Here is a 27,891-nt window from a genome sequence, read left to right as displayed (position 1 = left end):
AACCAGAGAGGGACTGTATTGTCTCTGTGGTTAGTTTATGTAGTAAAAATATTAGCTTGCTCTTTCTCCCTCACTGTCAGAGCTTCCCTGCACAGCCCCAGTCCTGTCAGTCCCTGTCAGAACTCATGGGCCTGCCAGAGCCCCATTACACTCATGTGGCCCCAGGCTTAGCTCATCGTAGCAAAACTTGCCTTCACAGGAGACTTCTAATTCAGATCTGTCACAGCAGGCCTGGCAGGTCAGGACCATAAGGAATGTGTCTGCCCATCTCGTTTGTGTGGTATTGTGACCACTTAGCAAATGTGACATTTACAAAACCTGGGAAGTCAGAAACTCAGCCAATATTTTATCTTCAAAAAAAATACAACTTGTACCTTTTTTTGTTCTTCACTGAACTAATTCAGTATGTTTTCAGTAGAACTCTAGAGAATGGTTTGACTTGATAACTGTTGAAGATAAACTAAAATCAGTAGTATAATCAGGAGATCTGTGAGAGGAAGAAGTTAAATGCAGCGGAAAATTGGGGTTTGAGGTGGCTGTTCTAGGCTCATTTGCTTCTAATGAGGCTGACAAAAAAGTTAATAGTGATAACTTAGCTCCAAAGAAAAGTAATTTGTCAGGAGTCATCAGAGACGCCAGCTAGTCTTTCCTTCCTGAGGTGAGCACTTTGTCACCTCTCTCCCCTGCTGCAGATCTCTCCTTCCTCCAAGCCGCCAGGCTCCCTGCCTCCACTGCCACTGTATGACCAGCCTCCCAGCAGCCCTTACCCCAGCCCGGATAAGAGGAGCTGCCAGTACTTCCCCCGCTCTCCTTCAGCCAACGGTAAGGGGGGTCTTGCGCGCTTGTCTGAATACATTTTCATTCAGAAATCCACATGTTCACCTGAAGGGCAGGCAGATCTGCGTTAGCATTTTCATTGCTCAACAACATAAGTAAAATGAGCTTCTTTGGTTCCCTCCCTTAGAAAACAGCCTCCATGCTGAATCACCAGGATTCTCACAGGCACCAAGGCATACTCCTGAGACCTCACATGGCAAACTGCGACCTGTAAGTCTCCTATCTGGCAGTCTCATAGAATGCTTAGTTCTTCCAAATCAAAAGTTAGAAATTCATGTTTCCCCATGGCCCCTGTGTTGTTACTGATTCCACCACGCGAGGGTGAGGTGGGTTTGGGAAGATAAAAAGAGCTCTTGAAAAGGAGGCTATAGGGGCTGGCCCAGTGGTGCAGCTGTTAAGTTCGCACACTCCACTTCAGCGGCCCGGGGTTCACAGGTTCGGATCCCAGGTGCAGACCTATGCACTGCTTATCAAGCCATGCTGAGGCGGCATCCCACATATAAAATGGAGGAAGATGGGCACGGATGTTAGCCCAGGGCCAATCTTCCTCAGCAAAAAGAGGAGGATTGGCAACAGATGTTAGCTCAGGGCTAATCTTCCTCACCAAAAAAAAAAAAGAACACATCTCAGGACCGGCCCGGTGGCACAAGTGGTTAAGTGTGCGTGCTCTGCTGCAGTGGCCCAGGGTTCGCCAGTTCGGATCCCGGGCGCACACTGACGCACCACTTGTCAAGCCATGCTGTGGCGGCGTCCCATATAAAGTGGAGGAAGATGGGCATGGATGTTAGCCCAGGGCCAGTCTCCCTCAGCAAAAAGAGGATGATTGGCAGATGTTAGCTCAGGGCCAATCTTCCTCACAAAAAAAAAAAAAAAACACGTCTCAAGAGGTTTAGTCTACACTGGCACTTTTCTCACTGAGTCATGTGAGACTGCAAGATGAGAGCTATGAACGTGTATTTAAATTATAACACGCTTTGTGAGCATCAGAGTGGTCTAATTGTGAAACAGAAGCACCTTTCTTTTCAGCAAGCATTTATTGAGAACCTATTTTCCAGGCCTATATTTGCCCCTTTGGGGGACACAGATGAAATAATAAGATACACTTCATGCCTTTTTGAGGTTTGGTTAGAAATAATCACCTCTACTCACCCCTCACTCTGCTCTTTCTCTGTGTAACAGCTCTTGCAAGGTCATGACTTTTGCATGCTGATCAGTGCGTACTTTGCAACTTGATTTCCTTGACCCCTTACCAGCATTTGATACAGTTCCTTGGACAACCCACTTCCTTTGGCCATGTTCATTCAGCAGATATGCGTTGAGTGCTTTGTCAAGGACTTGGTTCTTTATCCTAAATGTGATAGATAGGAAGGTTGTAAGCAGGACAGTGATATGACCGGTTTTGCATTTTTAAAAAACTGCTATGGCAGCTAAGTAGAGAATGAATGGAAGGTGGCAGAATGGACTTGGGGAGCCACTAGGAGGCTGGAGCAGTGGTCCAAGCACGAGGGGACAGTAGCGAGGACTGGTGGGTAAGAGTGGGAGTGGAGAAAAGTTGGCCAATTTGTCCTACCTTTCCGGTTTGCTTTATGCTTCCCGCTTCCCCAGCCCTTCCTTTTCATTGACCTTTGCAGGCTTCTCTGCCTTTCTCTGTCTCTGCTGCTGCTTCTCAGGGTTCTGTCCATGGGCTGCTTCTCTTGAAGTCATTGAACTTACTCTCCCTGTGTCATCTCATCTATTCCCATGGCTTTGATAACCATTAATTTACTGACAACTCCCAGATGTATAACTGCCAATCTGATCTCTTTCCTGAGCTTCAGACTTGTGGACCTCTCAATCTATATGTACTAAACCCCCAAAACTCAGCAAAAATGAGTTAATTCTGTCTTTCCAGACATGCTTCTTCTCCCATAGTGCCTCTTTTGGTGAATGGAACCCCCATCCTACCAGTGCTCTCGCATCACTCTTTATACCTCCCTGGCCTTGGTCCCACAGATAGTCATCACCAGATCCTGCCAGGTTTACCTCGGAGACAGCTGTCAGTCTTTCCACTTCTCTAACCCCCAGTGCCGGTGTCCTGGTGCAGGCTCACACCAGCTCTACCGAGATGACTGCAGGAGGCTCCCAAATCGTCTTCTCACCTGTACTCTTGCCCACCTCCCCTCTGTTCTCCAGACTGTTACCTGAGTCACCTTTTCACACATCTGATACTGCTGTTTAAAATCCACAAAGACTCCTCTTTGCCTACAGAAAAAAGCTCAGATTTCTTAACACGGCTTAATGAGGCCCTTCATGACTTAACTCCAGCTAACCCCTCTAGTCATCTCTTACAACTCTTCTTCCAAGACATGCTGGCAGGTTTTCAGTTCTCCAAGCATTGCTCTCTCTTGCTTCCAGCTCCAGGCCTTTGCTTTGAATGAGGCTTTTAGGGCTACAGTGGCTCATGTGGCTTTCAGCCTAGGCAAGAACCTGATTTGTGGGTTTCACATTTCATCGAGAACAATAACTCCTTCTCAGTGTGGGACATAGTGGAAATTAGGTTGAAAGCACGTGCTTAGAGCATTTCTGAGGCCCCTGGGGTGTCATGTCCTTGGATAAATGACTGGTTGGGGTTTGGATACTTCAGAAACGGAATTAGGAAGCTGATTGACAATCCACGTAATTGTTCCCTGCTCAGGTCCGGGCAGCTCCCCCTCCGCCCACGCAGAACCACCGAAGGCCAGCAGAGAAGATCGAGGATGTGGAAATCACACTGGTGTGATGATGGGTTTGCCCGTCCATTACTGCTACAATCAAGGCCAGGCTGGGAGTTTGGCCAGTCTTGTTGTTTAGGCACCTTTGCATGATGATGACTCTTGAACAGAGCAAAACAAGGATTATATGTGACTGGGTGGCCTGGTGGACTCTTCCCACATTTTGAATATTTTGTGCCTTTTTTTCTTGTCATTTTCTATGTCATCTCTCCTACCATAGCACAAATCCTAGTGGGCCCTAGAAGCAGAGAGGGGGACGGCCCTCGTGCCTAACAGTGGCCCATTTTTATATGAGACTCAAGACCAGGCCTCGTTCAGGGCACAGTCACAGAGATACTGATCATGTGCACTCGTACAGTATATTACTGTGGCCACAAGGATGTGGCAGAGATTCTCATCTTTCTTAAAGTGGCTTTTGCTTGTCTGATTGAGTTTAATCAGATCATGTTGGCTACCTAAGGAAGCAGAAGGAGGGATTTCAGGAGAGGCTGGCTCCTCCCCAGTTAGTCCCCAGACTGAGAAAGTGAAACTTTATTGGAAAAAAGTGGACTGCCCTGAGTTTAGCGCCAATTGCATTAATGCACATCTCTTCCACAACTAACAGCTTTAAAACAATCACAGTGTCTTTTGTATTAATATTTATGCCATTCATTTAGTATTAGTGGGCTAATATGGAGGGGCTGAACTAGTAGCCAAATCTTGTCCATCACATAGACTAATAGAAAGGAGGCTGCGGCTAAAGCAGAAATGGAGCTTCCAGGTCTGAAACGAGCCGATTTAATATTCTTTTTGTATTTGGGTATTTTTCATCCTAATTTTTGCAGCATATACTCTTCTGACCAGTATCCTTAGAATCTGAATTCTAGATAAATTGGGGGCACATACTTGCCTTGTTGAGCTTCTCTACTAGGGAGGCCCCTAGCGTTACTTTATTCCCAAGCCAGTGCACTGGCCCAGACAGGCAGGTTATGGCTGATCCAGACCAGCGGCTACTCCCTGTGGAAAATGCAGCTTCCCAGGTCCCAACGACCTGACGTTTCTTTGGGAAGAAGAGCCTGTGGCTCATGGAGGAAACCAGCTTCCTACAAAAAAGGACTAAAGGATTGCATGCTCTGCACAAGTACAAATTGACAAGGAAAAGACAAGTTCTCCACATCACAGGGAGAGCCAGGAGTAGCTTTCTCTGCAGGCTAGCAAGCCCACAGAGCAGATGTCCCAGGGTCGGCCCCTGTCAGTTCTCCACTGCCTCTGGAAGACAGGGAGTACGCTACTAAGGGATATTTGCCAGTTGCTTATTTTTTTAAGAAATCAAATTTGCAGAATTTAATCTAAATGTTGTATTATGCTTTGAAAACTCCATCCCTCCTAAGAATCTTTTAAAACTTGAAATGCTCGCCAAATGTCCCCATGGGATTTTTGACCAAAAGTAAGGTCATAGCTGAAGAAATTTTTAGTTCGTCATTTGATCACTTCAGTGACAATACCCACTGATGAATCTTCTCCGTGATTTGGGGTTTTTTGTTTTTGTTTTTTGTGTTTCTTAACCTGTTGATCTATTTGAGGTCTTTTTGTGTTTATCAAACTTATTCTTAAGTTTAAAAAAGAAAAGGGTGGTTTTTTAAGATTTTAAAGTTTGCCGACATGTTAAAAATCTTCAGAGCACTTTAAAAATCTTCAGAGTGCTTAAATCAGGCAGTTCTTGCCACCCAGTCTTGTATTCTCTCTTTAGCTAGCCAAATTGTCCTTGAATCTGGGTTTTCACATTCTCAGAGAGTTATTTGAAATCTTTTGTTATATTTTAAAATATTTTTTGGAAGAGCTGCTAATTTTATTTTAAAAAAACAAAGTTGTAAAAATATGCCTCCTTTTTAAAAAGAACCCCTCCCTCCAGGATATGTAACCCAGCGTCAAAGTGCACAGGGCGCCTTGGAGGGAACGCCTGTGTGCAAATGTGCTTTCTTTACAGTGGCTGTACAAAGTTTGTATTTATTATGTATAAAATGTTGAATAATAAAACAATGGAATTAAGTTTCTAAGTTTCCTTATAAAAAGATTTGGGTAAACTTTTCTAAATAGACAATGCTTCTTACAAAGAGCCCTAGGCCCTCCTTTAAACCATACAACAGATACAGAGCGGGGGAGGTCAGTTAATCCTTCTAGGGGACAAACAGGCCCTCACGCTACCCACCTGCAGGTGTCATATCCTGGATGCCAGAGATAGAAATCAGTAAGTTGTGGTCTTTACTTTCAAGGTTCTTTCCCAGTGGGAAAAAAAGACAGGTACACACATGAGGGTAGGACTGTGTGACATGTGCTGGAAGGGAAGGGCGGACAGCGTACTGAGGCAGCTGAGGAGGGAGCTCCAGTTCTACAGCTGGAGGAGCGAGAGGAGGGTCACTGAAGTCCCCCTCAGAGGACATAACCACTGGCGTCCAGGAAGTGGGCATCCTGGACTCCTCTGCCCTCTCCTAAACCTCCACCCTGAAGAGGAATGAATCAAGCAAAGGAGATTTTACTGGTCCCAGAGGGGCATAGAGGATTCCCCAGTTAAAGGCTGAGTCCCTCTGGCTGCCAGCCAGCCACACTGAGGACCAGGGCTCAGCCTATTTGGGGAGGGACCCCAGAGTGCTCCCCTTTGCAGAGCTGAGCATGTGCAATATGTATTCTTCAGACATTTTGTGTGCATAAAACTCATATGTGATTGCATTTTTATATAAGTGAGATTACGTACTAGGTTTGTGTCATTCTTTTTGAAGGCTGCATTGTATTCCATTGTTTGTTTGGATATATCATAATTTAAAGATTCCTGTAGTGATGGATGTTTAGATTGTATCCATCCACTTGCCATTAGAAAGTTGAGATCAACATCTTTGTACATGATTCTTTATAAATTTGTTCCAGTAAAAATATTGGGTAAATTCCTAAACATGTAATTGAGAGTCAAAAATGTATGTGTATATTGTTAGATTTTGCCAAATTGGCCTCCAAAATGATTGTATCCATTGACACTCCTGCCAAGAGCATAGGAGATGACAACATGGACTTTGGAGTCAGAAGATCTGAGTTCAATCCTGGCTCCCACTTGACAGCTGGGGGGATTGAGCCTCAGTGTCCTCACTGGAAACCTGAGAATAATGCTGTGGATCCAAAAAAGACATATAAAGTGTGCAGCATGGGGTGGTCACCACAGACATTCTTCGCCATCACCTCTCCCCGCTTCAGCATCCTCCCCCTACAGAACTGGGGTCCTTGCTACTCTTCCAGCCTCAAGTAACAGGGTTGTCATGAGGCCCAAGGGAAGGAGTGGGTGTGAAAGTGCTCGACCATCAACACGGGAAGGCTGTTGGTGCAGGTTAAATATCATTTCCGTCTTCGCCATCCCCTGCTGATGAAGGCTGCTCACATCTGAGGCTGCTGTTGGCGTCGGAGGCTTCGTCTGTGACCAGGGGACAAAGTTAAGCTAATTACCCCACCCCAGTGTCATAGCTAAATGTTGGCCTCCTTCATCACAGGAACTAACTATAATGCAATCAAGGCAGAGTCACAGCACATCCTCTGGATCCCTTTGCTCTCTGACCCACCCCGCCCCAGCGCACATCACCAGCCAGACAGAGACACGGGGCAGAGGTCATCTGGCCTGAGCCCTGCCACCGCTTCAGGCAACTTTCCTCCAGGCTGCTACATCCCCAGCTTTAAAAGGACTAGAATGAGATGATTTCCAAGGGCTTATCCAACTCCTATGTTCTAGATAAGTTCAGTTTCTAGAAGCAGAGTGAGAACATCACACAAAAAGGACACAACATTTGAGAACAGACTCCCTAACACACAGACTTCTTGGGATGGCCAGAAATCGAAAATTCAAGCCACTGGACTCTCCCCTGAGACAAAGTAAACCTTCCTCCTCTAGGCTGTGATCACATCCCCGGCTGCACCGTGACTTGCTGCCCAAGGAGCCCAGGCGCAGCTTTTGGTTGCCAGGCCAATTACTGCCTAACTTTCTCTGAGTGGCCTTATCACAAAATCTGGCTGCTCTGAATGTCTGCATTTATTTTGCTCATTATGAAGCTGTTTTTCATGACAAAGATACAACCAGGTTACAGAAATTTTCGTTTAGAAGGGAGAGAATTGTTAATTTGTCCCAAAGTCCTACAACTTGACACAACCAGTGTAAGTTTCCTCCCAGACTCCCCGTGTTTGCTTTTACTGCTTGATCTGCCAAGAACCCTGTGAATGCCAAAGAGCATCTTGTTCCTGGACCATTTTCCCCTGGTTCCACTTGCCAAGAAAGCAAACGTAGTACTTCTGCCATGTCTGTTTCAGAGAGCTCTGGTCTGGACTATTTTCCTGGGATGTTATCCTGAAACATAACAGAAATGAACCCACAAATGGGTTCACACTGCTTCCATACTGTGTGCTAAACACCTAAGCGTCCTTGTCACCCACATGCTCCTGTGAGGGGCAGGGGAAGAGCCTGGTCAAAAGTCTTGTCCTGTCCCTGGGCCACCTCGATTAGCTGTCACCTTAGGCCCGTCCCTTCACTTTTCTGGGCCTTGCTTTTCTCATCCGTAAAGTGGGAATGAGAAAACAATACAAACTTCTAAGATCCAGGAGGATCAAATAAGATAACGTACAGATAAGCTGAAAATATTGTTTGACTAGTGGATGTGCATCCAGAGAGAGAAAACAGCCTGTCCCCAGACATGGTATGTCTGATCTCACAGATGGGTCCACAGTTGGGGCCGCCAGGATCCCTCCAAAGAACATCTGAAGGGCCAGGACCACCTCTATTCAGTCGCTTTGTCCAGCCAGCAAACGTACTGCCCCGGGCCATGCTCTGGGCACTGGAGACAGTGCCATGACTGTCTGCAGTGACAACTTCAATGACTCAGATCTTGTCCCTGTCGCTGAGGGGCTCACGTCTGGTGGAGGGGACTGGGGAACAGCACACTCCAGCCAAGGTGTGTCTCCCAGGACAGGGAGATGACCAAGGGAAAGTAGGAGCCCAGAACAAGGGCTTCTGTGGTTTCTCCCTTTCAGGTCTCGGGCTCACTAGGCCTGAGACTGGGTAGGGGCAGGCAGAGGAACAGCCTGAAGAAGAGCTGTCACCAAGGGTGAGGCCCAGAGGTGGGGCAGGAAAAGTCTCACAGATGGGGAAATTCCTTCCCCTAGATGACACTGGGATTTGCCCAAGGTCTCTCAGGAAGACCACTTGGAGCAGAACCTAGGACTGGGCCTCCAGAAGGCCAGGCCAGCCCCTCCCTGCAGAACTTGAGTGCAGTTTCTAGAAAAGAGAGAATCGGAGGCCTGGATTTGTATCTCAGCTCTGCTGTGTGACCCTGAGCAAGGCCTGGCCCCTGTCTGGGCCTCAGTCTGTGTGCACAGCAAGGACAAAGTCCATTCCAGTTTTGACATTATGGAACCAAACTTTGGCAGGCAGCCCCAGAGCACTGAAAACCTGGAGGGTACTCAGTACTGAAACCTGAGTACAGACAACTGAAAACCTGGAGAATACTGAAGGCCTAGAGAGGTTTTCAGCACCAGAGTCCTATCCCAGCCTTCTCTGCTGCAAGGGACCGCAAAGACCAGAGGTGCAGCCTTCCCAGCCAGCACCCCTCTGAGCTCTTCCCCTTCTGGGCCTCTGCCAGACCCTCTGCCTCCACGTGGGCCTACCTCATCCCTGAAATGCCTTGGCCTGTCTCTGGCCTTCCAGACTTGCTCCTCCAGGAGGCATTCCCTCCAGCTAAGCTGAAGTGTGTGCATGCTCCCTGAGGTGAGGCAGCTGCAACCCAGGTCGTGCTCAGATTTGCCCCATGAAGAAGAGAAGGCTGAGGGGAGTGGAGGGGCCGCTGTCCCAGGAGTGGAGTCGAATCATTGCCCGGCACCTCTTCTGGGTTCCCTAAGCAGCCCTCACTAAGTCCTGTGAGATACGTGCCCCAAATGGTGTAGCTGGTTAACAGCCTCCCAGGATTTAGGTTCACCTCACTCCTGTGGCCCTCATGTCCCTCACTTCAAAGGACATCCCCTCCAGGCTCAGGCCTAGGCACCCAGGACCCAGAATGGAAGGAGAAGCTGCAGGGAGGGATTTAGGTTAGAATCAGCCACCTGGCCGTAGAGGCAGGGGGCACACCACTGGGGTATGGGGGGCATGCCCTGCAGCTCTGCCTAATTGGGAGCCCAGAGTCCCCAACATTTTGTAAAAAAAAAAATAAGTATAATAGTCACAATCCAGCTGTGCCAGCTGTGTGATCTCACATTACAAACTCTCTGAGCCTCAATTTTCTCCTCTGTGAAAGAGACACCTACATCACAAGGTGGTCGGGGAGAACAAAAAAGATGATACTACATGAAAAGCACAGAGCACAGGAGCTGACACATGAGCACTCAGCAACGGTGGCTCCCGGAAGCAATGGTCTTTCCAGCCAGGAATCCCAGGAGGTAGGAGGATGGCCTCAGCAGCCACTAGGCAGCTGGTGACTCCTGGTGGCCACTGGGAGCTAGAGCACGAGGGCTGGGCCTGGCCAGAGTCGGGGAGGGAGTGCCCAACTTTCAGGAGTCTTAAAGGATGCTGGACTCCTAGTCTTCAACTGTCAGACTTGCTGAGTCTGTGAGTCAGAGAATGCAGCACTTAATAAGCATTTCCTGAGGCTCCCTCTGTGCCAGGCCTGGTCCCAGGGAATATCCTGTTCCCATCAGGGCCTCTTCCAAGAGCTCCCACTGACAATAGAGGGAGGCAGACGCAAATGGAGGAGTGCAGAGATGGAGGGGCCCCTAGCCAGTGGGCAGGTGAGAAGGGGCTCTCAGTGAGGGGATGCTGAAGGACAATGTGAATTGGGGGCTGGGAGGGAAAGACATTCTGGGCAGAGAGAAAATCCTATATGAGACACACTCAGAGCAGCAAGAAAATGGAGAGCAGCTGAGGCAGCAGGGTCACATCTGAAGAGCTTTGAACTTCATGCCGAGGAGTTTCTCTGCAGGCAGCAGGGTTGCACGTGTAACCACGACACCTTAGAAAGTCCCTCTGGCCTTGGCAAGGGGACTGGGTAGGGAAAGCGCAGGTCTAGGAGGAGGCAGCCTGCAGTGGCAGCAGGGGTGGAGGGGAGTTAAGACACACCGGCCCCAGGGCCTAAGAGGATGTGGAGCGTGAGGGAAGGAGCTTATGTCAGGGGAGAGGATGCCAAGGAGGCTGCTGGGTGTGTCACCTAGAGCTCAGGGGACAGCTGAGCAGAGAGCAGGGAGTGATCTGGGACTCGGCAGAAGGCAGACCTGGGTGTTTAAGCAACACCTCTGCAGCCCTTGGCATGTGCCAGGAGCTTTACAATTCCTAATGCATTGAGTCCTTACAACGCCCTTTGAGGTGGCTACTATTATTATCTCATTTACAGAGGAGGAAACGAAGGCACAGAGATGTTAAGTAACTTGCTCAAAATCATTCAGCTACTAAACAGTAGAGCTGAGATTCAAACCCCGACAGTCTAGCTGCAGAGTCCAGGCTCTTAGCTCTCAGCCACCCATCCTGGAAATGGTTTCCAAAACCCTGGGACTGGCAAAGATGCGCAAGGGAGACTCTGACAGGTGATCAGGAAGGAGGCTAAGAGTTCTAGAGAGACTTTGGACCTCAGCTGAGCAGACCCCCATCACTTGGAAGGAAGTCCCCTCGGCTGCCTCATGACTGGCAATGGCCAGCCCGCTGTCCCCCACTCCATGCCCTAGGCTGGTGAAGTAAGTGGGGTGCCAGACTCCACCCTGTCAGGTCTGCCTTGTACTCCCGGCTTGTCGTGCAGGTTAAATTTGATGCCGATGAAAGTGAAGCCCCAGGCCGAGCCCTCGCCCACAGCTGCCCTCCCCGATCCAGACACACAGAGGCCGTTGCCCACCTCCCACCCCCCCCCGGGCTCTGCCTCTGGAGCAAGAAGGTGGCTCCAGTCCCACCCAAGGTGGCCCTGGGATACCAACACCTGACATCACTCTGGTTTGTTAGGACCCTTCCCACCAGGGCTACTCTGGGCTGCCTCCCCTGCTCCCTCCTCGGAAGCCCCACAGCCCCTCCTCAGCCTCAGTTTACCCTGGGTGCCTGAAGCAGGAAGGCCCAAGGTGCTAGCTAGGCCTCAGGACCAGCTTGGACCAAGGGTGAAATTCCCGCTGCCCTTCGCTGCCCCTGGCCGTTCTCCATGCTGTCTCCTCGGTTAGACGAGAACAGTACCAAGGCCGGGCCGGCTCTGCCCCGGCTCTGTGTGGAAGGAGGAGAGGGGGCCAAGCCTGGATCTGGAGCCACCAGCCCAAAAGCCTCTCTGTTCCCTGAATGCTGCAAAGCGGCAAGCAACACCAGTTTAGATGCAATTTTTTTCCACTCTTAGCAGAAAAAGTGAGGAGACAAAGATAAACAAACAAATACTGTAATTCCCTCCAACCCACACTTTGTTTTTAAACAAACAGGCCAGGTCCTGCCAGGCCTTCTTCCCCACTAAATGCCCTGAGGCCACCCCTACCCAACACCCCCCGCCCCCCGCCTCTGGAGCACCGTGGAGTAGGGGGAAGTTGTCCTCTGGCTTCAGGCTAGAGCTCCAGTCCGGGCAGGGGGTTGTGGCACTAGTGCCAGAGCACAACCTTCCTGGCCTGGTCCACGCTCACCACGTGGCTCCCGGAGTAGCACCAGGCCACGGCGTTGACAGCAGCGCTGAGGAGAGGGACGGGCAGGCTTCAGGAGGCGTCAGGAGCTGGGCCTGCAGCCTGGCTCTGGCCCTCATTACTGGACCTGGGCAATCTGAGGCCCTCTCTGAGCCCATCTCGTCACCTGTAAAATGGGCTCACAGGCCTGTGGTGAGGATGGACCCCAGTGCACGTAGAAAGGCACCTTGTGAACTGGGAAGGGCTCTGGGGGGAAGGAAGGTGTGGGACAAGGGCAGGGGGCTCCAGGGTCCCAAATATGTCAGAACCTGGAATCGATGTAGCAGGACTGGGCTGGGGTGACATGGCCCTAAGGCTGGGGTGGGCAGGCGGGCAGGTGGTAGCCATGCTCACCAGTGGGGTCCCCGAAGGCTACTCGCCAGTTCCCCAGTGTTTACATCCCAGATGTAAAGGGCTCCGTCCCAGGAACCTGCCAGTGCATAGCTTCTGTCCGGGCTGCAGTGGCCACAGCAGAACGAGAGAGATCAGAGGACACACACACACAGTCTGACAGGGCACACTCGGGCATAGGCATGTGCTCTCACAGACACACCTGAACACAGCTTTGGTCCAGTCAGAACCGCACTTGAAGCCATCAGCCCTGGGGACAGACAGGGTTGTGCTCAGAATGGAGGTGGCTGCCAGTCCCCAACCTCAGCCAAGAACTTCAAGAGCTTCCTCTCTCTGTCAAGGGGTCGGGCACCTCAGCAGGCCTGGTTCAGAAGCGCCTCCAGGGTGGGCCCCCCACTGACAGGCCCCAGAGGGCTTTTTACAGGGGACGAGAGGCCCAGCTGCCCCAGCCAAAGCCACAGGTCAGTGGGCACGAGGCTGTACCTGAACACCTGGCGGATATTGCTGACACGCAGGTCGATGACCTTGAGTGTGTTGTCACGGGAACAGCTGAGCAGATGCAGCTGGTCATGGCTGAGGCTCAGGGAGGTGACCCGGCCCTGCACGGGGATGACCTGGATGCAGCGGGGGCCCCTGAGGACAGGGACAGAGATGGGGATGAGGAGCAGCCCACCCTGACAGGGCCACCCCTGACAGGCGCCCCTGGTCTCAGATCACTGAGGCCAAGGCTGACGGCGACGAACCTCCCACCACAGCCAGCCCCCTCCAACAGGAACTTAGGCAGCCTTTGCCTAGAAGATGGAGCCCCTGAAACCTTGGGCCACTAAAACAAGTGCCAGAGGGAAAGCAATGAAACTCCATCTTTAAACGTGTGAAAGAGAGAGCAAGGGTTTCACACGGCAATCCTGCAGACCAGCAGGGAGCAGCAGGCCCGGCACTGGCTCCAGCACTGGCTTTAAAAACCATTCAAGCTCAGCGGTGGGCGCTTAGGTTTAAAAAACAACTAAAACTTTTGTTCTTTTTGATTAAAAAGTGGTAATTAAATGGGAAAAGGGTAGGGCCAGCCTGGTGGCATAGCGGTTAAGTTCACGCGCTCCGCTTCAGCAGCCTGGGGTTTGCCAGTTCGGATCCTGGGCACGGACCTACTCACCGCTCATCAAGCCATGCTGAGGCCGCGTCCCACATAGAAGAACTACAACTCCACAACTATGACATACAACTATATACTGGGGCTTTCGGGAGAAAAAAAGAAAACGAGGAAGATTGGCAACAGATGTTAGGGCAGGGCCAATCTCCCTTAAAAAAAAAAAAAGGAAAAAGGGGCTTGGTTGGCAAGGCCCAGGCAGAGACTAGCGATTAGACGAAGAGCCACTAAGAAGGTGGCACAGCTTCCTGGGGTCAGCTGAGCCTTCAAAGGGCCAAGCCCATCACAGAGAGGCCAGCAGCTGGGAGCACCAACCCCATAGCCTCACTTCCCTGAGGTGCCCTCCATGGCTCCATGGCCAGAGAAAGGATAGAGAACACAGGAACCCCATCCCCATGCCTCCACCACCCACAGCCTGTGTCTGTCACCTGCTGTCCCAGAACCGGATCTTCTGGTCATTGTGGCCACTAATGATGACATGGTCCCCACACACCACGTCGTTACAGTAGGAAAGGACATTGATGGTCCTGGAGCCTGGGGACCAAGGAACAGAGCCCTGGCCTCAGAGAAGGGTTGGACATATGGAGAAGCTGAGGCCCAGAAGCCCCAGAAGCCCCAGAGAGGTGGTGTCCTCCCAAAACTAGAACCCAGGTCCCCTGCCTCCCAGCCCAAAGCCTGAGGTCAACAAGCAACTGGCAGAAAGCACCAATGGGGGACAGAGGAGAGGCCTAGGAAGGTTTCATCCCAAATGCCTGTGAGGCTCAGAGCCACTCCCAGAGAGCAAGCTGAAGCCTCTCCGGACCCAGCCAGGGAGGGTCCCGAGGGCAGGGAGGGGGAGGTGGGGACCCGGTCTCACAGTAGGCGCGGCCGAGGTCCCACTCCTTCACGGTCCTGTCTCGGCTCCCAGTTACCGCCTGGTGCCTCGTTAGCTTGAATTTGGCAGCTGTCACCTTGTCCGTGTGTCCAGACAGTGTCTCCTGCGCCCCATCCCAGACATGGATCAAGAGCACAGCCAAGACCCCATATCACCCCCTCCAGTCCCAAGGCATGACCCCTGACCCCCGGGTGCCACCCCAGTCAGGCCTCACCTTGGACTGTGCCTCCCCAACCTTCCAGAGCTGGGCAGCCTGATTGTAAGTAGCTGCCAATACCTGGGAGCCCTGGAGAGAAGGGAGTGGAAGGGAAAGGTCCAGAACCTGGGCCTGGCCAGAGGCAATGTCCCTCAGGCCAGAGAGCTGGGGCAGGGGCTGCCTCGGAGCTTCCCACAGCCCAGGTCAGCAGGCAGGCGGAGGAGCTTGGGGGCCCAGGGAGGATTTGGGTAGGAGCCCTAGGGCCTGGTTCTAGGACACCCATGATGGCCCCTCCGGTGCCAGAGCCCCCGCCTGCCGGGTGTGGAGATTGGGGGGCATCCCCTGCCACTAGGGCAAAGTCCCCTCACCGAGGGGTCAAAGTCCACACTGGTGATGCTGCCACCAGCTCCTTCGAGGGTCTGGTTGGCCTCCAGGCGACCTGGGGGGACCGGGGGAAGAGGCAGGTGAAATGAGGTCACTAACCTCATGAACCGGAGGAGCTGGGACTAGGAGTGGCATGATTAGTCTCTCTCAAGTTAGAGGACAGAATTGCTGGGTCTGTTCTGGGTGCCTGGGCTGGAAGCTGCACCTTCCCGAACTGCCAGCAGGGGGCTCCAGGTGGCAGCTGGTCATCTCACAGACGGGGTGGACAGGACCAGAGAGAAGGGACTGCCCCTAGGTCGCATAGCAAGCCAGGGGCAACCAGCTCTGACTCCCCCAACACACCCCCCTCTACAGAGCACAGGGCAGACAGCTAATGTCTGTCTCACCCGAGTTCTGAGAGCTCAAGTGATAACAGAAGAGGTGGCCTGGTGGACCACAGGGACCTGCTCCTCAAGGGCCTGTCCTTGTAGGACCTCATGATCGGGGACTCCCACCTCCCCTAACAGGGACCATCTGAGCTCAGGCTGCAGGCCTGACCCCAGGAGCTGGGAAGCACCACCCTTCTTCAGAGCAGCGAGCCCAGAACTCGAGCTAAGGGGTCAGCTGGCCGCCGCCCACAAGAATGTTCCAGGAGAGGAAACAGAAAGAGACTCAAGGCCTCTGCCCACCAAGGAGCAAGCTGAGGGTGGGGTCTGGAGAGAAAGCATTAGGGTTGGCCTGCAGGGGAGGGACCCTCACCTCCCACAACATTCCAGAGGTGGATGAGGCGGTCAGCTCCTCCAGTCGCCAGGAAGCTGCTGTTGGGGCCAAAACAAACAGCATTGACCTCCGAGAGGTGGGTATCCTGTGGGGAAAAGGTGAGGCTGGTGCCCCTGGTCCTTCATGCACGCCTCTTTGCGCATGCTCACAGGCTCTCTCTCACAAGCACCTGTGCACACGTCAAGCCTCATCACCTCTGCCTGGATCCCTGCAGCAGCCTCCCCCCTATGCTACCCCATGGTCCCCTGCCTGGCTTCCTGGTCTCCCAGCCTCTTGTCTCTCCCACTCCAGTCTACCCCTCATTATAAAATGCTGAGGGGCTCCCACCACAAGCTGTGGAAGGAAACTCCTGCTCCTAATAAGGAGCCCGGCCTTGGTTCCCTGGCCTCCTCGGACCAGCCCTGGGGCCTGCACTCCCCATATCAGTACCCCATGCATGCAGCCCAGCTCCTCCTCACCAGCACATCCTGAGCACAGGTAGGAAGTCGGGCAGCCACGCACACAGGGATGCACTGGTATCGCTGCTCAGGGGCTCCCCCAACTGAGTGGCCTCTCCTCTTCTTGAAACTGGGGGCGGGGTGTCAGGAGAGCATTCAGCAAAGCCTCTGACGTGGGGGCCTCAGGCTCCCCTGAGGCAGCAACAGCAGCAGACATGGAAGGCAGCAGAACATGGCCCAGAGGTGCAGCGAGCATGTTACCCAACCCGGGGACCCCAGAGGTCAGTGTGGAGATGGGAGGGGCACAGAGACAGGCACAGAGGCAGGGCAGGGTTGGTAGATGCAGAGGAACCTCAGGGCTGGGGTTTCAGTCCTGCCCTTGCCACTGCTTGGCTCTGACCCTGAAAAGAGTCCCTGATATTTCTGAGCTTCAGTTTCCCAACTGAGTGGTAGTTCCTATTGGGCCTCAGGCTGGAGCTCTTGGTCCCCTGTGAGGAAACTGGATGAGGGACAGAGCCTGGAGGATAGCTGGGCTATCCAGCTCCTGCCTCTGGGGCTCAGGAGAGACTCACACGCAGACTGCCGGACAACATACGGACAGCCAGACCCGAGGCGCATACACAGACCAAGCCTGGGCTCCACGAGCCTCACACAGAGCACCAAGGGACCCGATCCCTTTACACACATTGGTACACACACACACTTACTCCAGAAGCCCCTTCACCACATCCACACAGTGGGACAGCGTCAGGGAGGTGGCGGAGGCAGACCTGGGGCAGAATCGAGAGAGCTGTCCTAAGGGACCGGCCGGTGGGTGTGCAGAAAGCGGTCACTCATCCCTACACTCGGCCAGGGACCCCGAGGCTCATAGCCTCCTGAGCCCAGAACAAGAACTTGGCTCCTCCAAGACCAAGAGAGCAGGATGACCCAGAGCAGGTCCAGAAAAGTGGAGGCAGAAAGGGATTTGGCATGAAATCTCCCCAAGTTTCCACATGAGGATAAGAATTGCCTCACCACCCAAGTGCCCCCAACAAAAGCTCCTGGGAGGCTGAGCTGGGCCTGTGGTGGGGGAAGGGTGACGGTGCCCCAACAATGGGACAGCACAAGGCTGGGGGCAGGGGGGTGGGGTGGGGAAACCTAGACCTGCTGAAAGACCTCAAAAATGCCCTGAAGAGGGTGTTTCCTGGAATGACTTGGCCTACCAAGGCTGTCAAGGGCTTTGGAGACCAGCATCCCATGCCCCTCCCCCAAGACTCCCTCACTGGACACCAGCGACCTGGAAGGAACGGCTGAAGGAGAGCCCTCAGGCTGGGGCATGGCGCAGGGCGAGGGCAGGCTCAATGCCAGGCAAATCCAGACAGATGGCGGAGATCGAGGGGAGGGGCACCCAACGACTGAAGCCCCAATCCGGTCCCACCTATGTGAGCTCACATCTACACATGCTCACTTGTTCACGCCACTCAGGTATGCTCACCCGAGCTTGTATACACGTGCTCTCATGTCCGGTGTATGCACACACACGCCTGTGACAGCTGACCCCTGGGCCTTGCCTACAGGTTCCCTCCTGGTGACATCCGTTCACCAGCCTGACACCCCACCCCCAGAGCTCTGGTCCTGGGAAGGAAAGAAAGGGATGAGGACAGGGGTTGGGGTCCTGGAGGTGGCACTGACCCCTTGTGCCTCCACGCACTGGAGGTTGGAACTGTCCTGGGAGGTCTGAGATGTACCCCAGCATCTCCCCAAGGCCCCTCCCACCCCAAGAGCTGGCCCAAAGTCCTACAGGAAGACTCTGGGGTGGGGCCCAGCTCAGAGCTCTGGACAGTCCTCACCTGAAGGGCCTCTTCCACTTCTCTCCAGCCTCACTCTCCAGGGACACCGGCTCAGCAGCAGCCAGGGCCAGAGTCTGGGCCTGCTCCTTGATCCCATTGCCTAGGATGTCTGGTCTCCTGAGAGAGAGGATGAGGCTCAAGAAGGCCAAGGGACCTGGCCAGCCCCTCCCTGCCCCAGCGCCCAACATGGTGAAAACGTGCAGACACAGTGATGAGGGGCCCGAGCGAGTCCACGCGTGCTGGCTCCTATGACCACACGAGCCTGCACGTGTCCTGCAGGCTCGGTCTACGTTGGGGGCCTCGGGACCGCGGCTGTGCACACGTGCGGTCAGGTGCACGGTGGCGCAGGCAGGTGGGGGGCGGAGTAGAACTGTAGGCAGCAGGGGGAGAGCAAGGCGCTGCGGCGCACGCGGGGCGGAGGCTCGGCGGGCAGCTCCAGGCGCAGCCCCATTCTTACTCGCTGATGCTCACGGTCCGCTTGGCAGCCTTCTTCAGCTCCTGGGACACCCGCGCCTGCTTGGCCCTGGGAGAAGAATAGCATCCTGAGAGCCAGAGCGGCGCGGGACACAGAGAGGGGCGCGGGACGCTGCCGCCTTCTTGCGAGAGTGGGTCCCCTCTGTTGGGGAAGGCGCGCCGGGCCCCCCTTCACCCAGCGCCAGGTGGGACCCTCCCCCAAAGGGGGCGCGACCGCTCTCGAGCTCCCTGAGGGGCGGGGCCCGGCGCGCTCACCTCTCGTGGCGCTCGTTGCGCAGGTTGCGCTCGGCGGCGGCGCGCGCCTTGCGCTGCACGAGCCGCTCCAGCAGGTCACGCGCCTCTTCCTCGAGCCTGCGCAGTGCCGCCTCCTGGAGCCCGGCGTGCGCGCGCAGCGCCTCGTAGGCCGCCCGCAGCGCCGCGTTCCGCGCCCGCCGCGTGTGCACGCGCTGGGCCTGCTGCGCCCGTTCCTCCTGCAGCTGCTCCACGCGGGCTTCCAGCGCCGCCAGCCTGGAGCAGGGGGACAGCCTCTGTCACCGCTCAGTGGCAACGGGTTTCGGAGCTGGGACCGACTTGCCCATGGGCACGCGGCCAGCCAGGCGACTAAGCCAAGTCTCCAACCCAGCCTCCCCCCTCAGAGTCCTGCCGTTCGGGGCCTCGGAGACCACCCATGGGGCAAGTTCTGGGCCCCTGCTGGAGACTCACGGGGTCACCCCGTCCCCTGGCTCCGGCAGAGAAGGCCCTGAGCCTCCCGGAGGTGGGCGCCGTCCCTCTGGCACCCGCCCGCGCCTCACCTGCCTCGCCGCTGCTCCAGCTCCGCCTCCAGGGCGCCCAGCGCTGCGCTCTTCTCCACCACCCGGTAGGCCATCTGCGGGCGGGCGGGACAGGTGGGCGCCTCTGTGGACGCACCCCGCGCCCCCAGCCCCTCCCCGCAGAAGATGCTGACGGGACAGGGTCTGCTACCCACCCACCCTCACCTGCCCCTTACTGAAAGGAAAGCAGAGGCTCAGCTCGGTTTAAGGTCCTGCACAGGAATGCATGGCTGTTTTGGGACAATGGAGGGGCCTTAGGCCCTGGAGTCTAACAACTGAGTTTAAATCTTGCCAGGGCCACTTATATTCTCTGTAACCCTGGGGTAGTCATATAACCTCTCTGAACCTGCCCTGTTTCTCACCTGTAAAATGAGAATGATAGTGCTTACCTCAGGGTAACGCAGAATTATTATGAGGAATAATATTTCAAATAATGGCAAACGTTTATATAGCACTTATGTGTGCCATGCCTTGTTCTGAGCACTCTACACGTATTAACTTTAATCCCTGTAACACCACCATGAGGTAGGTACTGTTACTCTCCCCATTTTACAGATGAGGACATACACAGAGAGAAGTGTCTTGGTCAAAGTCACACAGCTAAGTGGCAAAGCTGGTATTTGAACCCAGGCCACCTAACATTATGCTCCAAGTAAAGGACTGGTCTACAGGAGGGGTTCAAGGGATATGGGTTCTGTTTCCTACCTCTCCATCCCCTGGCCTACCCAAGCATAGATTCCAGAGAGCAACAAGAAGCTCCATGCAAAGGCACACAGGCCAAGAACAGGAATACTGGACAATATTCCAGGGCCCAGACTGAATACTGGAGCTGCTCCCAGCCCAAGACACAAGGGTGAGGGCCATCTCATCTCTACCGCTGCCTCACTCAACCTGGCCTTCAACCAAGAGCCAAGAGCTGTGGAAGCCACAGAGATGAAGCTCAACTCCCACCTTTTAGAACTGAGGGGTCAATGAGAGAGACAGACCCCAGTTCCCACTGGTGTGGCAAGAAGAACACGAAGAAAACCAATGCTGGGGCTCTTGCGCTAACCTCTCCTCCTGTGTTCTTTCCAGCATGGGCCTGGTAAGGGTCGGAGTGAGGAGCAAGGCTGGTGCTGTCCACTCGACTGACACACCACCCAATGTGAGTGGGCCTGGGGAGGGACCCTGCACATGCAGGGGAGGGAGCCTACTTCCATCGCTGGCCCAGTTAATAACATTCATAATTCCTCTCACCACTGAGCAATCTTACCCCCACTTCCACGCTCTCCCCGCCTTCCCCTGTCATTTACTTTCACTGATGTTTTGTTACTCAAAATTTTTTTAGTTGATGCTTTTCAAAATTCAAATAATAGAGACTGAAAACAGATTAGTGATTGCCAAGGGTTAGAGATGGTTGGGGGAGAGGTATGACTTGTGACCAAAAAGGGGTAGCAAGAGGGAGATCTTTGTGGTGATGAAATAGTGCTGTATCTTGATGGTCACACAAATCTACACGTGACAAAAAGACAAAGGACTTACTTCATACCATTATCAATTTCCTGATTGTGTTCACTGTAGTAACATAAGATGTAACCAATGGAGGAAACTGGGTGAAGGGTACACAGGACCTCTCTGTACTGTCTTTGTAACTTGCTATGAATCTATAATTATTTCAAAATAAAAAGTTAAAAATTGAGACATGCTTGTTGTGATATGTGAAACAGTACTAAGAATTAAAGAAAATGCCACTCCCCATCCTCTGGCATATCCAATGGAAACTGACTGGTGTGTGTCTGAGGAAGTGATGGGGAGAGAGAGAGAGAGTGCTGAGAGCAAGGCCTACATAGAAGTATCCCAGACAAAGGGAACCATGAGTTAGGAGACAAGAGAGCGACAGGAAATGCACAGGAGGCTGGAAGGAGAGTGCACTGCGGAGCCAGGCTAAGGATCTTTGGAAGATATATACCCAACTGATAATGGGGAGAGGTGGTGAGAGGGGCTTTCCCTTCCTTACTCTATGGGCTTCTGTTCTCTTGAAATGTTCACAGCAAGCATGTATTTGTGTATTGTCTTTTTTTTAAGGGAGATCATTTTTATTATTAAACTATATCACTCCGAGTGCCTTAGGGAGAATGGATGGGAGGATGCCAAGGGAGGAGTCATCCAGGGAAGATGAGGGAGATCATTTTTGTTATTAAAATATATCACTCCGAGTGCTGTAGGGAGAATGGATAGGGGTGCCAAGGGAGGAGTCATCCAGGGAGGATGAGGGGAACTTGGACCAGGCCAGATAAGGAACAAGAAACAGAAGTTGATGGATTTGGAGACAGAATCCATGAGCTGGTGACTAGCTCAGCATGGAGGGCTGGAAGGGCCACAGGTGCCCCTGGGTTTCCAGCCCAGTGACTACCGACTGGGCGGGTCTACCTCATTCATCACTTAGTCTACAAATATTCATTAGCAGGGACTGTCGAGACAGGCCCCAGGGATACAGTGGAGGCAAACCAAAGGCCCAGAAGGGGGCTCAGATGTTTGAGGATCACTTCTCAAATGTCAAGTTGCTACTCCAACAGGTGCTCTGAGAGAGAGGCTCTCACTGTGTTCATAGCCCCATTCCCACACTACTTGGGCACACTGGAACTGGGTATGTGTTTATGGCCTATCAGTCTCCTCCAGTGGACTGGAAGCTCCATGGGGCCAGGTCTTGTTCCCTGCTGCATTCCCTGTGCCTTGGATGAGGCAATTGTCAATAAATATTTGTTGAAAGAATGAATGAAGATCACAGAAGGTGGATTCGGGTGGAAGGGAGTTCAAATCCTGGCTCCACCTCTTTAAGCCTCAGTTTTCTCTGCAACCATAAAATTGTGGAGGATTAGCTGAAATGATGCTTAGCCCAGTGTCTGCAGGGAGTCACCTCTTAATGTGGCGTTGACCATATTACAGGGGAGATGGTGAGGCTGATTTTAGATGTGAGGTCCAAAAACCAGCTGAGCAAAGAGTTGAGCTCAGAAGAGAAGACTGGACTAGAGATGTGGCTGGGAGTCAGCAAACAGAGAAAGTCTGTGACACCATGGGAGTCAGTGAGCCCACCCAAACTCCAAGAATATGCACATCTAAAGGGAGGAGGGAAAGGAGCCAGACAAGGAAGTTCAGAAGCAACAGCTACAGAAATGAGAGGAAAACCAGGAGAGTGTGGTGAAACAGAAGCCAAGAAACACCGTGGGGGGTAGGGTAGGAGTAGTGTCAGGTGGAGGTAGCACACCCTGCCACAGACGTGGACCACCTGGTGGGGCAAGTGGTGAGCAGAGCAGGCTGGAACGTCTGGAAAGGGGAGCAGAGGCTGCCTGGCCCCTGCACACCTCACACTCCTCCCTGAGCTCTCACCTCACTTCCTCCCACTGCTGTTGGAGACCACTTCATCCTGGGCTGCCAGAGCCAAGCTACAGAGCACTCTGACTCTTGTCCAGCCTCAAGGCATTGGACTTGGGGAATGTCCCTCACTTGCTGGCTCCCTTGGACTGCATTCCCCCCAACCAAAGTCCTGGATCTTGGCCCCGCCCCATCCTCTCTCAGACCCCTGCCCGGCCTACCTCTCCACAGACCAGCCGGAGCCCCTCCTCCTCCTCTTCCCACTTCCTCAGAGTGGCTGGTGATGGGACTTGGTCTGAGTCAGGCCCCGACTCCTCCTCCCTGCCAACCAATCAGAGAGTGGTGCTCATTGTCCCTCCATTCACCCAGGGGATGTACATGAAAAGCCTGAAACCAGAGCCATGAATTTCCTCCTAAGGAAAGTGGAAGCCAGAAAGCCAGTAGGGGAAAGAGCAAGTCTCCAGAAATTGGAGCTGCCCATGACTCCTCTCCTCTGGAATTCCCCCAGGCCTTGGGTTCCCTTCTTGAGGCCCCTCCCGACTCTGAGCCCCGACCCTTTCCTGGTTCTCATCTTCACTCCTTCTTTGGAATAGGTAGCAAGACCCTTTCTTTAGGCATCAGGTAAGGAACAGGGAGACAGAAAAAGATGGAGGAGAAAAGACAGGAGTGTGGGGGTGGGAGAAGAAGGAGATGAAACAAATGGAGAGATGGCCTGAGAAGGGTTGGGGAGAAAAGACACTCTAAGCAGCTGTCCTGGGGGAAGGCTCAAGAGCCTGCCTCTCCTCTCATCTGGGCAGCAGCCAGGGGCCGACTAGGTGCCGGGGAGAGAATGAACCCAGCATAGGCGGTGGGGGCAGGGCTCAGGCACAGGCAGCCCATTGTGACCACAAACACACACTCACCAGGGGCCCTGGTGGGTAGCAGGAGTGACATCGTTTGGCTCTGGCTGTAGCTTCTCTGAGAACCGGGCCAGCAGCTCAGCCTTCTCTAGAAGACGGTTATCTATGGGCGCAAGAGGGTGAGCCTGGGGTAGAGACAGACACTTTCCAGCAGACTCCAGGCATACAAGTTAGCTCTCCGGCTGGGAGAGCTGCAGGAGCCCAGGGATACAGAACTGGGGAGCTACAGGCGGGCTGGGCTCTGCAGGGGTTGGTGTAGCTCTCCCAGGACCTCCGGCCCTGGCACGGCCTCACAGCACTAGCCCCCAGGCCCTCCCAGGAAACCTGCTCTTCCAGGGACAGAGAAGGACGACCACTGCTGGGGAAGGGGATGGCTGGGCACTGCCCGCTGAGGGTCTTGAGGGAAGGAAGGGGCCACAGATTGATTCAAACCTCCCCCAGGACAGGGTCTGGCCCCACAGAATGAGGAAACAGACCAAGCTCCACCTGCCTGCGGCCTCTGGCAAGTTACTTCCCCTCCAGGGGTTCTAACTTTCTAGACTGAAAAGCAATCCTGACTTTCCCAGGGTTGGAGTCAGGTGCCCCTAGATGAGAACAGAAAGTCCTTGAGCAATTATCTAGCAGACCCCCTTGAGTTTGGTAGTTTCTGCTACAGACCCTGGAACATAGCCCCTCCACCCCGACCCATGGCCACAGTCATGGTCACTTCCTCTTTTCTCACCAGTTCCAGGGTAGAGTGGAGATGACAAGCCCAGGCCTAGCTCCTCAGCTCCTGTCCCTCACCCAGTCCCCTGCCTGCACCTCGACTGAGGTAGCTGGTCCAGTTCTCACACAAAAACCCACCCCAGCCCCAAGGGCACTGCTCTGGCTCCCCAGCAAACCTAAAGAAGATGCCATTTTGCCCAATTTACAGGTGAGAAATCTGAGGCTTAGGGATATGACCTGTCCAAGACCACAGAGAAGACTGGACCTTCAATATGTCTGATTTCAGCCCTCCAGAGTCTCTCCAGTCCCACAGATTTGCAGATTTCAGGGGGTGTGGGTGACTCCTCTCTCAAACTGTATGGTTCCACTGTCCATCAGAGCAGTGGAGAAGTGACATTGCCTGGAGGCAGGGGGCTGGCTCACACCCCTGAAGGGAGAGGACCAGACACCTGGAAGGTTGCAGAGAAATCTCGCAGGACAAGAACAGCAAATTCAGTGGAGGTTGGGGGGAGGATGGTTAAGCAGCAGCCAAGATTAGGACCAGTGATGGAGCTGGAGGGATTGTGGTTAGACTTTCAATCCCAGACATACAATCTCAGATGACCAGAGACGCGACACAGAGCTGCACACCTGTTCATCCTGGTTTAAGCTCCCTAAAAACAACTCTGTGAGAGTCTGACTTCCCTGGGCTCAGCCAGCTCCCTCCTGCAGCCTGGATCCCCCTGCTTCTACCCCAGGCCAAGGTTGGCTGGGCACAGAGGTGCACCAAAATCCTGAGCCATGATCACCTATCAGCGGAAAAGCCTGGGACTCTGAGCTTCCTCCCTAGAGATTCAGAGTTGAGAAGCTGCTGCTCTGGACAGTCTCGCGATGGGGACCAAATGGTCTGACCAGGCTCTACCCTGGGACCACCCAGGAAGGAGAAGCATAAGAGACCTGAAAAAACCAACCCTCGGTGACGCACCCGTGCCTAGGAAGCCCAGCCTGTGGGAGGCAGAGCCGAGCGCTGAGAGGCGATGAGAGCTGGAGCACCAGGAAGGAGCTCCGTCCAGGAAGGGGCTCTAAGCAGAGCCTGGATTGGAAAAGGCAGGAAAGCCGGCTAGCCGAAGGTGGGGCGCAACAGACAGGGGATCCAGCAGGCCCAAGGCTTCAGAGGCGAGAAGGAGTCGGTGCACTCGGTCCCAGCCCGAGGAACCAGACAAACCTCCCCTCGCCCGAGACTCGTCCCCTGCACGGCCATCTTCTAAGCCCCCGGGGCGCACTCACAGGCCGGCACCAGCTCCAGGAAGAGTGCCTTCTGCGTGCGGTCCCGCTGTCGAAGCTGCCGCACGATGTGGCGTTTCCAGCGGGCGGCAGGGGCGCCGATAGCACCGGACCCCTCCATGGCCACCCCCTCTCTCCGCTCGGCGCTCACCTCCCGCCCAAAAAGGAGCGGCCTGGCTGGGGCGGGGCCTCGAGGGGACTCCGTGACGTCAGGGGCGGGCGGCGGCGGGGAATCCCCGGATTATACCAAGAGCGTTCGTGGGGGAGAACGGAATGGAAACGTGGGGAAAGCCGCCCCCACGGTTTACACCACCCGGCCCCCAGCAAAAATTCTCCCCTAAGAGGGGAGTCCTATTGCTCCCCGGGATAATAAGCGGGAATCGAGGCCGGAGCCTCCGGGGCGGCCTCCCCCACGCCCGTTGGCGCGCTCCGCAGGCGGGGCCTCCGGGGCCGGGGTTCCTTAACCCCACAGCGCCCGGACCCAATTAGTACCCGACGTTCGCCCACGCCGCCTGCAAACCAAGCCACTCTCTCTCCTGGAGACCTGGAGACCCAGACACGCCAGACCCTGCCCTCGAGGTGCTCAAGATCTGTGAGGGGAGGCCACACAGACACAAGGCACAAGCGGTGTGCAGCGAGATAAGAAAGGACAGAGGAGGAAGAGACTGAAGGGAAGAGGCCCTGCTTTCTGGAGATGATGGCATTTGGGTCTGGTCGTGAGGGATGTAATAGGAGTTGGCCAGGAGGAGACAGAAAAGGATTCGAGGTAGCGGAAAGAACAAGTGCAGAGGTTCAATGACGTAAAAACAACCAGCGGATGCAAAAGAGCCTGGAAGGACAGGAGGCACAACCGCCCTTGTGGGGAGCAAGGTTTAGGGGCCCTAAGCAAGGGTGACTCTATGTGGGCAACCTCTGGAGGAGCAGCATCTCTTGCAGGTACACTGTACAGTGAATCATGGGTTGCAGGGAACTGTGATAAAACTGTCTCCAGCAAGACCCCTGTCCAGAGCTCCGCAGACACAGGCCAGTGTGAAGAATGAAAAGAGGGATTCACTGCGACCAGTCTCACCGTGGGATACACTGTGTAAGGCCCCAGCAGGCCCTGCTCTTGGTGAGTAAATGCAGACCTGTCCATCCGCAGGAAACTTGGGAGAGAAATTGGGCGATGTTGGGGAGCCACGCAGGCCCTGGAAGTGACAGGTCTGTTGAGATGCGGATGGGAATGGGTCACAGGACTTGGAAAGCGGTAAATACCAGTGACATCCCAGGAGAGTGTACCCTGCTCTGCTTTGAAACCACAATGAACTGAGCTCAGTCCCCCACATGTCATTGTCTTTGACCCTCATCTCTTTTGCACATGTTCCTTTGGAACACCGTCCCCTCTAGTCAGCCTGGCTCCTACTCATGGGTGGCCTCCTCCGGGAGAACTTTCTTGCCCCTGCACTGAGTTAAGCCTTCTCTGATCTCAGCCCCAGCCCAAGCCTACCCTGTCTGTTGAAGGAGTGGGTGGTGGGTGGTAACGTTTACCAGAAGGTGTGCCCATGGTACCATGATGCCCATGGAGGCCCAGGGCCAGTTGGTGACAGTGATGAATTCCCTTTAGGACTGGCTGGCTCTTGGGTGCCTGGGGGCAGTATCAAAGGAGCCGGGGCTGTAAGCATGGAAGGGTGTATTAACAGGGCTGTTCTTGGCTGTGAGATGCAGAGGTGCTATTTTTCCCAGGTGAGGAGTCATGTTAGGGTCAGGGGTTCCTAACCCTTTTTTGACTCACAAAACACTCTTAAGAAATTTAAAATAATTTTGTCATTTTTGAACAGTATATGATAAAGAAGTAATCGATTTTGACTAAAAATATTTATCTTCTATCTTTGGAATATGAAAGATTGTATTATGAACTTCACTTAAAATAAAATTTTAGACAACATTCATAATATAAATGAATTTGAAGACATGTCTATTTTTCACATTTAACATGCTGTTTATCTTTAATTATGTGAGAAAACCATGATTTAATGACCAATAAATATAAAAAGTGATTAAATAATGATTTAGAGAGCTAATGTACTTTAGAATATAGTTTTAAACTTGCACCTGTGTTAGGCATCTCCAAGCAGCCAGAGTGATTGTTTAAAGACCAAAGGCTTGGGGCCAGCCTGGTGGCATAG

General features: G+C 53.6%; 2 protein-coding genes across 11 annotated transcripts in view; one reads left to right on the top strand and one right to left on the bottom strand.

The window, feature by feature from the left end:
* The window catches only part of FCHSD2 (FCH and double SH3 domains 2), a 256,434-nt gene extending 250,819 nt beyond the window's left edge, over positions 1-5,615 (top strand). For both annotated transcript variants that reach the window (XM_087433411.1, XM_004433967.3), the window contains 3 exons: positions 693-822; positions 965-1,047; positions 3,512-5,615. In XM_087433411.1, coding sequence (XP_087289537.1) covers positions 693-822; positions 965-1,047; positions 3,512-3,595 — 297 coding nt within the window. In that variant the 3' untranslated portion in view covers positions 3,596-5,615. The remainder of the gene's footprint in view (positions 1-692; positions 823-964; positions 1,048-3,511) is intronic.
* On the bottom strand, positions 783-25,904 carry ATG16L2 (autophagy related 16 like 2). Of its 9 annotated transcripts, none has more exons than XM_087433421.1 (18): positions 25,730-25,866; positions 23,762-23,883; positions 23,081-23,180; positions 19,491-19,564; positions 18,955-19,206; positions 18,683-18,748; positions 18,226-18,342; positions 17,104-17,166; positions 16,418-16,526; positions 15,939-16,044; positions 15,185-15,255; positions 14,835-14,906; positions 14,603-14,723; positions 14,175-14,280; positions 13,086-13,235; positions 12,805-12,852; positions 12,606-12,707; positions 11,490-12,261 (listed from the first exon to the last, which is right to left on the bottom strand). In XM_087433421.1, exons 4-18 carry the CDS (start codon positions 19,562-19,564, stop codon positions 12,174-12,176), a joined length of 1,545 nt encoding a protein of 514 aa, XP_087289547.1. In that variant the 5' UTR covers positions 23,081-23,180; positions 23,762-23,883; positions 25,730-25,866; the 3' UTR covers positions 11,490-12,173. The 9 variants fall into 9 exon arrangements, with proteins under 9 accessions (XP_087289539.1, XP_087289547.1, XP_087289548.1 ...); XM_087433412.1 differs by having other exon boundaries at positions 11,491-12,261; positions 23,762-23,861; positions 25,730-25,903; XM_087433413.1 differs by lacking the exons at positions 11,490-12,261; positions 12,606-12,707; positions 12,805-12,852 and adding exons at positions 783-882; positions 1,987-2,185 and having other exon boundaries at positions 23,762-23,861; positions 25,730-25,904.
* Positions 25,905-27,891: the final 1,987 nt, after the last annotated feature.

This window comes from Ceratotherium simum, chromosome 7 (assembly GCF_057802395.1).
Source record: "Ceratotherium simum simum isolate JZ-2026a chromosome 7, ASM5780239v1, whole genome shotgun sequence".
Classification (NCBI taxonomy): Eukaryota; Metazoa; Chordata; class Mammalia; order Perissodactyla; family Rhinocerotidae; genus Ceratotherium; species Ceratotherium simum.
This window is presented reverse-complemented; position numbering and strand designations above follow the sequence as displayed.